The sequence below is a fragment of the Gymnogyps californianus genome, chromosome 28 (assembly GCF_018139145.2).
Source record: "Gymnogyps californianus isolate 813 chromosome 28, ASM1813914v2, whole genome shotgun sequence".
Classification (NCBI taxonomy): Eukaryota; Metazoa; Chordata; class Aves; order Accipitriformes; family Cathartidae; genus Gymnogyps; species Gymnogyps californianus.
The window spans coordinates 1004135-1019580 of NC_059498.1; the positions used below are offsets into that span (position 1 = coordinate 1004135).

Genomic DNA, 15446 nt, shown 5'->3' on the forward strand with positions numbered 1-15446 from the left:
CCGGGGCGCCGCGCTCCTCCTGCGCCGAGGCCCCTGCCCCGCGTCCCTCCCCCGCCCTAACTCCTCTTCTTCCTCCTCCTCCTCCTCCTCCTCCTCCCCCTCCCCCGAGGGGGCCGCGGCACCGGGGGGCCGGGCCGGGCCGGGTCTGTTGGGGGCGGGCAGCGGCGTGGGCGCAGCCCCGGCGAGGGGCCGAGGCGGCGGGGCGGGCAGGAGCGGGCCCCAGCGCGGCTCCGCTCGGCTCCTCTTCGGCGCCGGCCGTCCCCGGCGCGGCAGGGCATCATGGCGCCCGGGCTGGGGCCGTGGCTGCTGGCCTTGTCCTTGGCCGCGGGGCCGGCAGGTGAGAGCCGGGAGGGGAGGGCAGCGAGCCCGGGGCTGGGGCTGCCCGCGGGCGGCCCTGCCCGTCCCGGGGCCCCGGGGCTGCGGCTGCTCCGCGCCGGGCGCGCTGTCGCCTGGCGCTCGCCTTCCTTAGCGGGGAAGCGGGGAGCGGGTGGCGTGGGCGGGAGAGGGCGAGGGCGAGGGCGAGGGCGGCTCTCAGGCCGCGGGTCGGGGCCCAAGTGTCGGGAGCAGGCGCGGCTCAGCCCCGAGGAGGGCAGGCGGGGCATTGCCCCGGGCGCGGGGCTTTGCCGGGAGCGAGGGGGGTGGCGGCTGTCGCTGTGCCGGGGCGGGGGGCGCCGGGGCGGCGGGTGAACGTCCTCGGGCCGTGGGCGCGCCCTGCCCGGCCGCCTGCGCTCTCCGTCCGCAGGGGTGTGGGCGCAGCTGAGGCTGGAGGCGGCCGGCGGAGGGCTGCGAGCGCCCGGGGACTACGTGCTCCTCTCCTGCCGCGGATCCGGCTTCACCTTCGGGAGTTTTAACCTTTGGTGGTACCGTCAGGCACCTGGTGGCAGTCTGGAGTGGGTGTCCGTTATCAGCTATGATTCGTCAGTCATTCGGTTCGGGCAGTCAGTGGAAGGTCGAGCCACAGCCTCCCGGGACAATTCCCGGTCTGAGGCATCTCTGTCCCTGCGTGCCCTGCACCCCCGGGACTCTGCCCGCTACTTCTGTGCTGTTCGCACGGAGAGAGGAAATCCAGCCGAGCTTTAACACAAACCTGCTGGGGCCCGGTCCAGGCTGCACGAGGTCTGGAGCCGGCGAGTGCTGAGGTGGCTCAGGACTGTTCTCAGGAAGAGAGTGGCCATCACTGCGCACCGCAGGGTGGTCCTTGCCTTTCTGCAAGAGCTCCTTTCCTGGCACCGCCAATTTCCATCTCCTGAGTCCCAAATGCAGTGTTTTATTCTGAGGAGGTGGTTCAATGTGTTTCTGTCACCCCACCAGGCTGGCCGCTCTGCCTGCCTGCAGCCCCTCTCTGCCTTCCCTTGGCCCCCTTCTTCCCTGGGGTACGCAAAGCCCTTGGGCTTCGGCCGCACCATTGCCTGGCAACACCACTGCTTGCTTCCATTGACCCTTTTGTGGGCCATTTCCTTGCGCCAGTGAGAGCAAAGCAGTGATGGAACAGCCTTGCTTTTGTTTCAGGTGCATCTCAGGGTGATGAGATCCAGGCGACGAGGTCTACAGTGTGGTGGCGAGCAGGGAATACCGGGACCTTACGATGCACTTACAGCTCCAACGCCTCCTATATTTACGTGGCCTGGTATCGGCAGCGTCCCGGTGGACCGCTGCAGTACTTGCTGCAGAGCAAGGGCCGAGGCGGCTCCTACAGCCACACAGCCCCTTTTGCCCGCAAGAGGTTTTTCCTGCCAGGCTGACAAGATCTCCGGGACGCTGATCATCACCGGGCTGGAACTGGGGGACAGTGCGCTCTATTACTGCACCCTGCAGGGACCACAATGAGAGACACTTGGGGCGTGCCTGACCACCATCAGCTTTGTCCCCTCCTGCATGTTCATGGGGGTCACAGCCCATCTCAGTGGTGAGTCAGTGAGTGGACTGTGCCTGGGGTCAGAGAGAGGGGGGTCTCATCGTGGCTGGGTGCTGTCAGTGGTCCAGAAAAGAGAACAGAATAGCATAGCCTAGACTATTTCAGTTGGAAGGGCCCTACAGTGATCATCTAGTCCAACTGCTTGGCCAGTTCAGGGCTGACCAAGTTAAGGCATGTTATTAAGGGCCTTGCCCAAATGCCTCTTAAAAACTAACAGGCTTGGGGCATTGACCACCTCTCTAGGAAGCCTGTTGCAGTGTTTGACCACCCTCTCAGTAAAGAAATGCTTCCTAAGGTCCCGTCTAAACCTCCCCTGGCGCACCTTTGAACCATTCCCAGGCGTCCTATCACTGGATACCAGGGAGAAGAGATCAGCACCTCCCTCTCGACGTCCCCTCCTCAGGAAGCTGCAGAGAGCAACGAGGTCGCCCCTCAGCCTCCTTTTCTCCAAACTAGACAAACCCAAAGTCCTTAGCCGCTCCTCATAGGACATGCCTTCCAGCCCTTACGGGGGGAAACCTGATGTGGGAAAACTGAGCAGAGCAGATCTGTGGGCAGAGAGGAGCTGGGGAGAGGTGAGCAGGAGCTGTTCTGCCCATGTGTGACAGCCTGCCTGCGGTGTCATTGCCCATCCTTGCTAATAGGACAGGGGCAGAGGAGGAGTTGGAACTTAGCACACCCTTTCCTGCCTCTCATGCGTTGCATAAATTGAGGCGATGATCCTTCCCCTCTACTCACAGAATCACTTAATGACTGAGGTTGGTAGGGACCTCCAGAGATCATCTGGCCCAACCCCTCCACTCCAGCAGGGCCACCTAGAGCCTGTTCTGTTGCCCAGGGCTATGTCCAGACATCTTTTGAATATCTCCAAGCACGGAGACTCCACAAGCTTCCTGGACAACCTGTGCCAGTGCTCCCTCACCCATACACTGAAAAAGGGTTTTCTGACATTCAGAGGGCATGTCTTGAGCTATCGCGGCATGTTCATCCTTGTCTCCCGGGGTCGCAGGTGCCCTTTCTCAGGTGCAGACAGAGGCCTCTGGCCCCGCGGTAGGGAAGGTCTCGGAGTCTCTCACGCTTACCTGCCACGTCTCTGGTGCACCCATCACCGACAGCAGCTACGCTTGGGACTGGATCCGTCAGACTGCTGGCAGAGACCTGCAGCATAGAGTGTTGCAGTATCCTTTCACGGGACTCCAGCACGTTGCTTCGTCCTTCCAGACCCGAGTCACCAGCCCTGCAGACCCCTCCAGGAACCAGCTGTCGCTGGAAGTGCTCTTGCCATCAGCTGCAGACACGGCCACCTATTTCTGCAGCACCAGAGAGCTGGAAAAGGGCACAGTGCTTGAAACAGAGGCAGGGCCAGGGCAGAAGTGGAAGGAGGGGGGTTAAATCCAGCCAGGTCTTTTGTGGTTGGCTGCAATAAGTCCTCTCAAGACTAGTGTGGGCTGGCTTTTCCCAGAAACAGGCACAGAGGTGCTGCTGCAGTAGCAGCGTCTCCCACAGGCGCACCCACAACCATGAACATGATCTTAACCTTCTTCCTTCCTTCTCAGGCTCTCCCACAGGCAGAAAGCAACAGGGAAGGAGGCTTTTATAGGAAGAAGCACAGTGAGCACTGAAGAACTAAAATTTGAGCATGGAAAGCCAGAGAAGAATTGAGTTTTGACACCTCATATTGTTCAGGGAGCCCCAGAGTAGTGGAACAGCAGGAGCTGAGCTGCAGAGCGTCTTTTCCCTGGACATGATGAATAGTCTCTTTGTTGTGGTGTTAGTGTTGGCTCCATTTGCATTTATGCTCATGTGTGTACGCTGAGAGCCAGCATGGATTTTTGCGAGGAACCCCAGCAAGGAGGATATGGAGGGTGCTCTGTGCCAGAACTCCAGCCCTCCGTGGGCTTGAGGCTGTAGGGAACCTGGCATGTCCTGCCATGCTGGGGCAGCTCCGAGTGTCCCAGTGCACCTTAGGCCACCCTGGCCCTGCATCCCCCTGCTTCTTTTCCCAGCCTCAAGCCTCCAGTTTCAGTGGGCTCCTCTACCCTCTGCAACTCCCCTTGCCACGCCTGCCCTGGATCCTCTCGTCAATAGGTCATGTTGGAGCACCCAGAAGAAGAGAGGAGAGGGGAGGGATTCAGACAGACTGTGGAGGGGCAGTGTGGAGTGGGCAATGCTCCCCGCAATGGTGCTACCAGTCAGGACGATGACAATGGTGCTACCAGTCAGGACGGTGACACTGTGTCAGGGCTCAGTAGGTGTCCCATCCTGTGGTCGTAGGGGGAGCTCTGGGTTCCTGCTGAGCAGGAGGATCACAGAGAAGGGAGTGTCCCTGCTCTGCTGAGGAGCCCCACCAGCCTGGTCCCTGCTGAGTCCTGTGCATATGAGTTTTGGGGGATGAGCTGGGCGGCCTGAACCTGCACACGTACCCCAGAGCTTCAGCAGCAAGCATGTCTCGGATCTCACCTGCCCTTTGCTGCCTTTGCTGCCTGGGGGGTCTGGGAGGGCTTTGACGGGAAGAGGCAGCGGGAGAAGTGTCAGCACGGGGGAGCGAGGAGGGTGCTGGGCCAGAGGGGAGGGAGCAGGGTGGGGAGCATGCCTGCCTAGGGGTGCCCTATCCAAGCAGAGCTGGGCTCAGGGGGGTCCTATCCGGGAAGCAGCAGCTCAGCAGCAGGAAAGGGCAGGGGGCCAGTGGGAGGATGACCTGCCACCTCAGGGCCAGTTCCAAGGTCCCAGCAGCAGCCTGCAGTCCTTTTTGAGAGGAAGGTCAGGGGTGGCTCTAGAGCAACACGTCACCTTTTGCCCACCAGAGGTTTTCCTGCGGAGCGAGCGCTCTGTTGTTGCACCCTGCAGGGTGAGAGAGACCCGGGAGTGCAGCAACAGCTTCAACTCCTGCTCCTCCAGCCCCGCCTCTCACCTTCACTGTTGTCATAGACCGAGGGAGCGTCTAGGAGGGACTAGGACTGACTACGGTCACAGAGGCACAGACAGGGAAGACGTGGGCAGAACTGTTCTGCAGGCAGAGTGAAGCTGGAGAGAGGCGAGACAGAGCGGGCCTGGCCACGTGGAGTGCCGTGTGTGGGGGGTTATTGCCCATCGTAGGTAAGTGAAAGGAAGGGGTGATGCCCCCCGGGAACTGAGCATGCCCCTGTGGTCTGCACAGCTCTGTGGAGCTGTGCTGACCGCTTGCAGCCTGACCTGTCCCCCGCCTCTACCTCTCCACCCATCCCTGTGGAGTGCAGTGGGAACAGCCCTCCTTTTCTTCTAGCCGTGAGTCAGGCACCTCCGTCCAGCCTGCCTCCTCTGCAGCGTGGGGACAGGCAGGGCACCTTCTTGCTGCTGCCATATCTTGGGGCCTAACGCTTTGCACTTGGACTGGACACTCTGCTCGTGGGGCACTGCAACCCATCTTGCAGAGCAGACAGGAGAGTGGGTTCGTCACCATCCCAGCTTGGCAAAGACAAAGGGATTTGTCCCCAGGTGCAAAAACTGCTTGCCTTAAGTGGGAAAATCAGAAAAAGTTCCTTGTCTGACAGGGAAAAGGAGGGAGGGAAATGTGGTGTCTCCCTCCTCGTGAACCCTGATTCCTGGTACCAGCTCTATTTCTCTGCCCATCTTTGTCAGCTGGGTTCAAAGAGAAGGATTTAGTCCTCCCACTAGTCCAGTGCTATCAGAATGGCGCCACCAGTGTTGCCCTGACCTTTGCTGAATCTTGGAGTGATCATGGCTTGTTCTCGCTCTCTGCAGCAGTCACCGGCCACGTGGCCTTGGAGCAACACATCAGGGAAGTGGCCGTGCAAGGGGGAGATGGAGTCACCTTCCAGTGCAGCATGAGTGGAGACAGTATGAGCAGCTACTACCTGTTCTGGTACCGGCAGGGGCCACGTGGCACTCTGGACTGGATTTGGCGAGGGAGTGATGCCTTTGGAGAAGGTTTCCAGGATCGCTTTAAGGGAACAGTGGAGAGCTCCCAGAACAGATTCAGACTGCAGATCCAGGCAGCAAAGCAAGGGGATGAAGCAGTGTATTACTGTGGTGTTAGACTCACCCTGGAGCATCTCTGCAGCAGAGTGGACCAAAACCTGACTGATAGAGAATACAGACTTCTCAGCACTTCTTTCTAGCAGCCGCTAGCTAGATGTTGGTGTCACGCAATGGCAGGTGCGGGAAACAGACCTTTGGCGTGCTTGCAGTAAAAGGCAGTGAAGGGAAATGTGGTTGAACGGCTGAGACCGTGCAGGAGGATCTGTTCTGGGAACCTCGGAGGCTGTATGGTGACGGGCAGGTTATTGCACGTTGCCTGGGCTCCTGTCCAGCGTGGCCCGTTTTTTCCTCCGTGGCTTGGTTGCAGAGCTATGGGATCATGGAGATGCGGTGGGGTAGGTTACGGAAGTACTGTGGTGGATGGAGCCGGGCTGCTTAGGAAAGACAGGGTGGGAAGGCGAGGATGGGGAATTGCCCTTTCTGCGAGAGAGCAGCTGGAATTCATGGAGCTCTGCTTTGGGACGTACGATGAGCCAGCTGACAGCCTACAGGTCAGGATTAGAGAGCAGATCGGCATTGTGGTGGGAGGCTACTCCAGATCAGCTGATCAGGAACAAGAGGTGGAGAAGGCCTTCTTCAGACGACTGGAAGAAGCCTCACGTTCACTGGCCCTGGTCCTTGGGGGGGACGTGAACCATGCCAAATGTTGGCTGGTGGGACAGCACATCAGGGCACAAGCAGTCAAGCAGTTTTTGGGAGTGCACTGATGAAAAGTTCATCAGCGGAAGAATTGGTGGTGGATGTGAAGGTGAGGGGCAGCCTTGACTGCGGTGATCATGCAGTGTTTGAGCTCAGGATCCAGAGAGGAGGGAGCAATGCAAAAAGCAGGACCGGAGCCCTGGACTTCAGGAGAGCAGAATTTGGGCTCTTCAGGGATCTGCTTGGAAGAATGCCATGGGTTATGGTCCTGGACAGAGGAGGAGTCTAGGAGAGCTGCTTGATTTTCAGAGATCACCTCCTTCAGGCTGAGGAACTGAGGAACTTCTTGAGGAAGGAGAAATTCAGGCAAAGGTGCTCTGGGAGGGATCTTCTTTGACTCATTCTTTGCAGGCAATACTGGCTTTCAGGAATCCCAGGTCTCTGACCCCATTGAGAGCGTCCAGAGCCAGGAAGACTTATGTCAGCGGAGGAGGACAATGCCAAGGCATAGTTAAAGAACCCGGAGGGACACAACTCTGTGGGAACTGATAGGGTGCAGCCAAGAGTGCTGAGAGCTGGCTGATGTCACTGTGAGGCCGCTCTCAATAGTCTTAGACATGTCACAGTGATTGGGAGAAGTTTCTGTGGACTGCAAGAAAGAAAAGGACAGTCCCACTGTCAAGAGGGAGGATCTGAGGACCTCCAGGCCTATCAGCCTCATCTAGGTTCCTCCAAAGGCGATGGAGCAAACAGTTCTGCAAACCATTCCCAAACATATGAAGGACAAAAAGGTGATTGGGAAGAGTCAGCATGGGTTTGTGAACTGGAAGTCAGGCTTAACCAAACTTCAAGCCTTCTACAAGAAGACGATGGTCTTGGTGAATGAGGAGGGAGCAGATGTTGTGTATTCTGAATTTAGTTACGCTTTCAGCACTGTCTCTCATAGCAACGTTGTAGACAAAGCTATTTATGATGGACTAGGTAAGTGCTCAGTGACACGAACAGTGCAAGGGTGCATCTTCCTTGCTCCAGCCTTTCTCCCTGGACTCTGGGACGTGGGAGTGCTGAAGGCCAGTCTTGCTAGTAAAGACTGAGGTGCATAAGGCATTCAGTACCTGTCACCGAGTTATCCACCCCTTTCAGCAGTGGTCCCGCATTTTCCCTAGCCTTCTTTATCCATGCAGGCCTCCTAGCATTTCTACCTGACTCCTTGATCGTTGGGATGGGTGGTCTTGAACTCAGCACTGGTGAGCCTGTGAACTACTGCGTCCAGTCCTGGGCGCCCCAGCACGGGCGAGATGTGGACATACGAGAGCAAATGCAATGAAGGGCCATGAAGATGTGTCACAGTGATTGGGAGAAGTTTCTATGGCCATGAAGATGACGAAGGGAGCATCTGACATAGAAGGAGAGCCTGAGAGAACTGGGTTTTTACTGTCGAGGTGACAGCTGGAACAGGCAGTCTCCGTTCTTGGAGGTAGTCAGAACTGAACTGGACAACGTTGTGGGCAGCCTACTGTGGTGGCTTGACCCGACATGGCAGCTAAGCCCCAAACAGCGCCTCACTTACTCCCCCCACAGTGGGATGGGAGGCAGAATCGGAAGGGTAAAAGTGAGAAGACTTGTGTGTTGGGATAAAGAGAGTTTAATAAGTAAAGCCAAAGCTGCACGCACAAACCGTGCAAAATAATAAATGCATTCTCTACTTCCCATCCGCGGGCAGATGTTTAGCCGTTTCCAGGAAAGCAGGCCTTCATCATGCATAACGGTTACTTGGGAAAGACAAATGTCATAACTCCAAATATCCCCCTTTCCCCCACCTTCTTTCCCCCAGCTTTTATTGCTTTGCATGACGTCATGCGGTATGGAATATCCCTTTGGCCGGTTATGGTCAGCTGTACAGCTGGTGGGGCAACAAGAGAAACAGAGAAGGCCCTGACGCTGCATAAGCACTGTTCAGCAATAGCTAAACCATCAGTGTGTTACCAACACGGTTTTGGTCACAAAAATCACAGCTGCCCATACAGGCTGCTGTGAAGAAAATTAACTCCATCCCAGCGGCACCCAGTACACCTACTCAACGCCAGTTGACCCTGCTTCAAGCAGGAGGGTTAAACTAGACCTTTTCCAGAGGTCCCTTACAGCCTCAACTCTTCTACCACCCTAGGAGCAAAACTGGCTCCTCTTCTGCTCCCCTTTTCTTATGCCCTTTCTGGGGAGCCTGAAAGGACAGCATCAGGCCTGATGGCCAGCCCGAGCTTTTAAGAGACAGCTTTGGGGGCTGGAAATGCTTTGGGAGTACTCTTGCGTCCTTGGGTTTCTGACTGGGAGGAAGATCTCTACTCTTTCCTCCTGACCTCATGCGCTGCCAACGTGCTGCCACGTACCCCCTGCAATCCTCCGGCAGTGGCCTTTGGGTGTGATTGACTTCCCTCCCCTCCCCTGCCCTGCCCTGCCCTCTGTCCAGGAACGCTGCCTCCAGCAACAAGCTGTGGCCCGCAGCAGGCCTCTCAGGCTCCAGGAAGCGGCCAGTCAACCGGTCAAATGGGGATGCATGTTATTCCCCGTCCTTCCAAAGCCAGGCTCTGGGTTTGTGTACGTGGTTGTACAACCTCATCACATGCGTATGTAGCTATATCTGCAACTTTACAGAAGAACACCACACCACAAGAGCTAACAGAAGACCACACACCATAAATACGGCAGACGCCAGTAACACAGCAAACATAACCATGCTGAATAGCTCTCCTGACTCCTCTGTGTGCTACTTTTTTACCCGCCCACACTACTATTGTATCACTTGCGTATTCTCTCTTACGTTCCAGCTTTGAGGCTTGTAGCCAAAAGACAAAAGCAAATTTTCCTCAACACTCCTGTAAAAAGCTGATTCCGGGAGTCATCAGGGGAACAGCAAAGTCCGAGTTTGAGTTTTCCCCTTTGCCCTGGCACAGATCACCTACAAAACCACAGAAAGTTTGTGCACATTGCCTCTTGTCCTGTCCCTGAGCACAACTGAAAAGAGCTTGGCTCTGCCTTCCCTGCACCCTCCCTTCCTGTATCTATGGGTGAGATCCCCCCTGAGCCTTCTCTTCTCCAGGGTAAACAGTCCCAGCTCTCTCTGCTTTTCCTCGTGCAAGAGGTGCTCCAGTCCCATTATCACTTTCTCGGCCTTCACTGGCCTCTCTCCTGTATGCCCAAGCCTCTCCTGTACTGGGGAGCCAAGAAGTGGACCCAGTACTCCAGGTGTGACCTCACCAGTGCGGACTAGAGGGGAAGGATCACCTCCCTGACCTGCTGGCAATACTTTGTCTAATGCAGCCCAGGGTACCGTTAACCTTCTTTGCCACAAGGGCAAATTTCTGGTCAAGTTGTTGTCCACCAGAACCCTGGGGTTCTTTTCTGGACTGTGCTTTCCATCTGAGCGTCCCCCAGCCTACCCTGGTGCATGGGGTTTTTTCCGCCCAGGTGCAGGACTTTGCTCTTGCCCTTGTTGAACTGCAGGACGGTCCCGTCAGTCCTTTTCTCCAGCCTGTCGAGGTCCCTCCGGATGGCAGCACGACCCTCTGTGCGTTTTGGTCCCCGCGGGCAGGGGCCGGGAGCGAGGCCAGGGCGGGCTGGGGGTGCGGGGCACGGGGAGGGTCCTGCGAGGGGACGCTGCGGGCCGACAGCCCGTCCCTGGCGCTGGGGCCGGGGCCGGGGCCGGAGCCGGCCCCAGCTGCGCCTGGCCGGGGCGCCGACCCCCTTCCGCAGGGCTCGGCAGGGCGACAAGCCGGGACAGCGCCGGAGCCGCGCTGGGAGCCAAGGGACAGGAGCCTTCGTCTGCCGGGGCGCCGCGCTCCTCCTGCGCCGAGGCCCCTGCCCCGCGTCCCTCCCCCGCCCTAACTCCTCTTCCTCCTCCTCCTCCTCCTCCTACTCCTCCTCCTCTTCCCCCTCCCCCCCCGAGGGGGCCGCGGCACCGGGGGGCCGGGCCGGGCCGGGCCGGGTCTGTTGGGGGCGGGCAGCGGCGTGGGCGCAGCCCCGGCGAGGGGCCGAGGCGGCGGGGCGGGCAGGAGCGGGCCCCAGCGCGGCTCCGCTCGGCTCCTCTTCGGCGCCGGCCGTCCCCGGCGCGGCAGGGCACGATGGCGCCCGGGCTGGGGCCGTGGCTGCTGGCCTTGTCCTTGGCCGCGGGGCCGGCAGGTGAGAGCCGGGAGGGGAGGGCAGCGAGCCCGGGGCTGGGGCTGCCCGCGGGCGGCCCTGCCCGTCCCGGGGCCCCGGGGCTGCGGCTGCTCCCGCGCCGGGCGCGCTGCCGCCTGGCGCTCGCCTTCCTTAGCGGGGAAGCGGGGAGCGGGTGGCGTGGGCGGGAGAGGGCGAGGGCGAGGGCGGCTCTCGGGCCGCGGGTCGGGGCCCAAGTGTCGGGAGCAGGCGCGGCTCAGCCCCGAGGAGGGCAGGCGGGGCATTGCCCCGGGCGCGGGGCTTTGCCGGGAGCGAGGGGGGTGGCGGCTGTCGCTGTGCCGGGGCGGGGGGCGCCGGGGCGGCGGGTGAACGTCCTCGGGCCGTGGGCGCGCCCTGCCCGGCCGCCTGCGCTCTCCGTCCGCAGGGGTGTGGGCGCAGCTGAGGCTGGTGGAGGCCGGCGGAGGGCTGCGAGCGCCCGGGGACTCCGTGCTCCTCTCCTGCCGCGGATCTGGCTTCCCCTTCGTGAATCATTATGTTCGGTGGTACCGTCAGGCACCCGGTGGCAAACTCGAGTGGGTGTCCTGGATAAGCCATTATTCATCACGGACTCAATTCGGGCCCGCAGTGGAAGGTCGAGCCACAGCCTCCCGGGACAATTCCCAGTCCGAGGCATCTCTCATCCTGCACCTCCTGCACCCCCACGACTCTGCCCGCTACTTCTGTGCTGTTCGCACGGAGAGAGGAAATCCAGCCGAGCTTTAACAGAAACCACTCGCCAGGGTCCCAGCTCTGGCCCTCGGAGCTGAAAGGGAGGTGTGTCCATAGATGTTCAGTGTTACTCCTAGGGAGCCGTGTAGTTACAGCATAAAGTTTTCAAATGTTTGATTCTAACAACAGAGACGTCCTGCCTTTTTCTGTCCCCAAATGATCTCTAACCCTTCTGCTTGCCATCTTCCCATGTGTCATGCAAACTCTCTCTCCTCTCACACTCCAAAATTCCTTCACCGTTGCAAACATATTTTGCTGTTCCCAATAGTACGGGTACCCAGTCATGGCCCAAGTGGTGAGGTGTGTGAATAGCCCTGCTCTGGGTTTGGGCGTGGCTCAGGCCGACTCAGTCCAGGCCACAAGTTTTGCTGCCTGAGGGGTGAGCAGAGGAAATGGGGAAAGTACAGAGGGTCATTTGGGAGCACAGTGGGAGAATGGGGAAGTGTGTGTTTCTCTCCCAGATCTGAGATTATAATGGGAGCAAGAGCTTGTGAGCAGGTGTGTTTGCAGCTGCTGGTTGCCGAAGATCACAAGCAGAAGCCCAGGGAAGTGGTGGAGTAGATGAAGCGATTGCTTGAGCTGTTCCTGCCTGTTCATCCTTGTCTCCTGGGGTCGCAGGTGCCCTTTCTCAGGTGCAGACAGAGGCCTCTGGCCCCGCGGTAGGGAAGGTCTCGGAGTCTCTCACGCTTACCTGCCACGTCTCTGGTGCACCCATCACCGACAGCAGCTACGCTTGGGACTGGATCCGTCAGACTGCTGGCAGAGACCTGCAGCATATAGTGTTGCAGTATCCTTTCACGGGACTCCAGCACGTTGCTTCATCCTTCCAGACCCGAGTCACCAGCTCTGCAGACCCCTCCAGGAACCAGCTGTCGCTGGAAGTGCTCTTGCCATCAGCTGCAGACACGGCCACCTATTTCTGCAGCACCAGAGAGCTGGAAAAGGGCACAGTGCTTGAAACAGAGGCAGGGCCAGGGCAGAAGTGGAAGGAGGGGGGTTAAATCCAGCCAGGTCTTTTGTGGTTGGCTGCAATAAGTCCTTTCAAGACTAGTGTGGGCTGGCTTTTCCCAGAAACAGGCACAGAGCTGCTGCTGCAGCAGCAGCAGCAGCAGCAGCAGCAGCAGCAGCAGCAGCAGCAGCGTCTCCCACAAGCACACCCACAACCATGAACATGATCTTAACCTTCTTCCTTCCTTCTCAGGCTCTCCCACAGGCAGAAAGCAACAGGGAAGGAGGCTTTTATAGGAAGAAGCACAGTGAGCACTGAAGAACTAAAATTTGAGCATGGAAAGCCAGAGAAGAATTGAGTTTTGACACCTCATATTGTTCAGGGAGCCCCAGAGTAGTGTTACAGCAGGAGCTGAGCTGCAGAGCGTCTTTTCCCCTGGACATGATGAATAGTCTCTTTGTTGTGGTGTTAGTGTTGGCTCCATTTGCATTTATGCTCATGTGTGTACGCTGAGAGCCAGCATGGATTTTTGCGAGGAACCCCAGCAAGGAGGATATGGAGGGTGCTCTGTGCCAGAACTCCAGCCCTCCGTGGGCTTGAGGCTGTAGGGAACCTGGCATGTCCTGCCATGCTGGGGCAGCTCCGAGTGTCCCAGTGCACCTTAGGCCACCCTGGCCCTGCATCCCCCTGCTTCTTTTCCCAGCGTCAAGCCTCCAGTTTCAGTGGGCTCCTCTACCCTCTGCAACTCCCCTTGCCACGCCTGCCCTGGATCCTCTCGTCAATAGGTCATGTTGGAGCACCCAGAAGAAGAGAGGAGAGGGGAAGGATTCAGACAGACTGTGGAGGGGCAGCGTGGAGTGGGCAATGCTCCCCGCAACGGTGCTACCAGTCAGGACGGTGACACTGTGTCAGGGCTCAGTAGGTGTCCCATCCTGTGGTCGTAGGGGAGCTCTGGGTTCCTGCTGAGCAGGAGGATCACAGAGAAGGGAGTGTCCCTGCTCTGCTGAGGAGCCCCACCAGCCTGGTCCCTGCTGAGTCCTGTGCATATGAGTTTTGGGGGATGAGCTGGGTGGCTTGAACCTGCACACGTACCCCAGAGCTTCAGCAGCAAGCATGTCTCGGATCTCACCTGCCCTTTGCTGCCTGGGGGGTCTGGGAGGGCTTTGACGGGAAGAGGCAGCGGGAGAAGTGTCAGCACGGGGGAGCGAGGAGGGTGCTGGGCCAGAGGGGAGGGAGCAGGGTGGGGAGCATGCCTGCCTAGGGGTGCCCTATCCAAGCAGAGCTGGGCTCAGGGGGGTCCTATCCGGGAGCAGCAGCAAAGGGCAGGGGGCCAGTGGGAGGATGACCTGCCACCCTCAGGGCCAGTTCCAAGGTCCCAGCAGCAGCCTGCAGTCCTTTTTGAGAGGAAGGTCAGGGGTGGCTCTAGAGCAACACGTCACCTTTTGCCCACCAGAGGTTTTCCTGCGGAGCGAGCGCTCTGTTGTTGCACCCTGCAGGGTGAGAGAGACCCGGGAGTGCAGCAACAGCTTCAACTCCTGCTCCTCCAGCCCCGCCTCTCACCTTCACTGTTGTCATAGACCGAGGGAGCGTCTAGGAGGGACTAGGACTGACTACGGTCACAGAGGCACAGACAGGGAAGACGTGGGCAGAACTGTTCTGCAGGCAGAGTGAAGCTGGAGAGAGGCGAGACGGAGCGGGCCCGGTCATGTGGAGTGCCGTGTGTGTGGGGTTATTGCCCATCGTAGGTAAGTGAAAGGAAGGGGTGATGCCCCCCGGGAACTGAGCATGCCCCTGTGGTCTGCACAGCTCTGTGGAGCTGTGCTGACCGCTTGCAGCCTGACCTGTCCCCCGCCTCTACCTCTCCACCCATCCCTGTGGAGTGCGGTGGGAACAGCCCTCCTTCTCTTCTAGCTGTGAGTCAGGCACCTCCGTCCAGCCTGCCTCCTCTGCAGCGTGGGGACAGGCAGGGCACCTACTTGCTGCTGCCATATCTTGGGGCCTAACGCTTTGCACTTGGACTGGACACTCTGCTCGTGGGGCACTGCAACCCATCTTGCAAAGACCGGGTTGAGGGTGGCAGCGTAGGGCCCAAGCCCCACGTGCCTGTGAGAGGTCCTGTGTGCTTGCAGAGCAGTTTCAGGGACAGGAAACTTGGCCCTGTCTTGCAGAGCAGACAGGAGAGTGGGTTCGTCACCATCCCAGCTTGGCAAAGACAAAGGGATTTGTCCCCAGGTGCAAAAACTGCTTGCCTTAAGTGGGAAAATCAGAAAAAGTTCCTTGTCTGACAGGGAAAAGGAGGGAGGGAAATGTGGTGTCTCCCTCCTCGTGAACCCTGATTCCTGGTACCAGCTCTATTTCTCTGCCCATCTTTGTCAGCTGGGTTCAAAGAGAAGGATTTAGTCCTCCCACTAGTCCAGTGCTATCAGAATGGCGCCACCAGTGTTGCCCTGACCTTTGCTGAATCTTGGAGTGATCATGGCTTGTTCTCGCTCTCTGCAGCAGTCACTGGCCACGTGGCCTTGGAGCAACACATCAGGGAAGTGGCCGTGCAAGGGGGAGATGGAGCCACCTTCCAGTGCAGCATGAGTGGAGACAGTATGAGCAGCTACTACCTGTTCTGGTACCGGCAGGGGCCACGTGGCACTCTGGACTGGATTTGGCGAGGGAGTGATGCCTTTGGAGAAGGTTTCCAGGACCGCTTTAAGGGAACAGTGGAGAGCTCCCAGAACAGATTCAGACTGCAGATCCAGGCAGCAAAGCAAGGGGATGAAGCAGTGTATTACTGTGGTGTTAGACTCACCCTGGAGCATCTCTGCAGCAGAGTGGACCAAAACCTGACTGACAGAGAATACAGACTTCTCAGCATTTCTTTCTAGCAGCCGCTAGCTAGATGTTGGTGTCACGCAATGGCAGGTGCGGGAAACAGACCTTTGGCGTGCTTGCAGTAAAAGGCAGTGAAGGGAAATGTGGTTGAACGGCTGAGAC

The 15446-nt window shown here is 58.6% G+C and overlaps 1 protein-coding gene and 2 gene segments (V, D, J or C); all 3 read left to right on the forward strand.

Moving 5' to 3' along the window:
* The window catches only part of LOC127026700 (M1-specific T cell receptor alpha chain-like), a 186347-nt gene that overhangs the window by 53155 nt on the left and 117746 nt on the right, over positions 1-15446 (forward strand). The window lies entirely within an intron of this gene.
* LOC127026704 (Ig heavy chain V region C3-like) lies at positions 279-1129 on the forward strand. The segment is given in 2 exon segments: positions 279-337; positions 743-1129. Coding segments are annotated over 2 exon segments (396 nt in total).
* LOC127026707 (immunoglobulin heavy variable 3-11-like) lies at positions 10711-11601 on the forward strand. The segment is given in 2 exon segments: positions 10711-10768; positions 11169-11601. Coding segments are annotated over 2 exon segments (396 nt in total).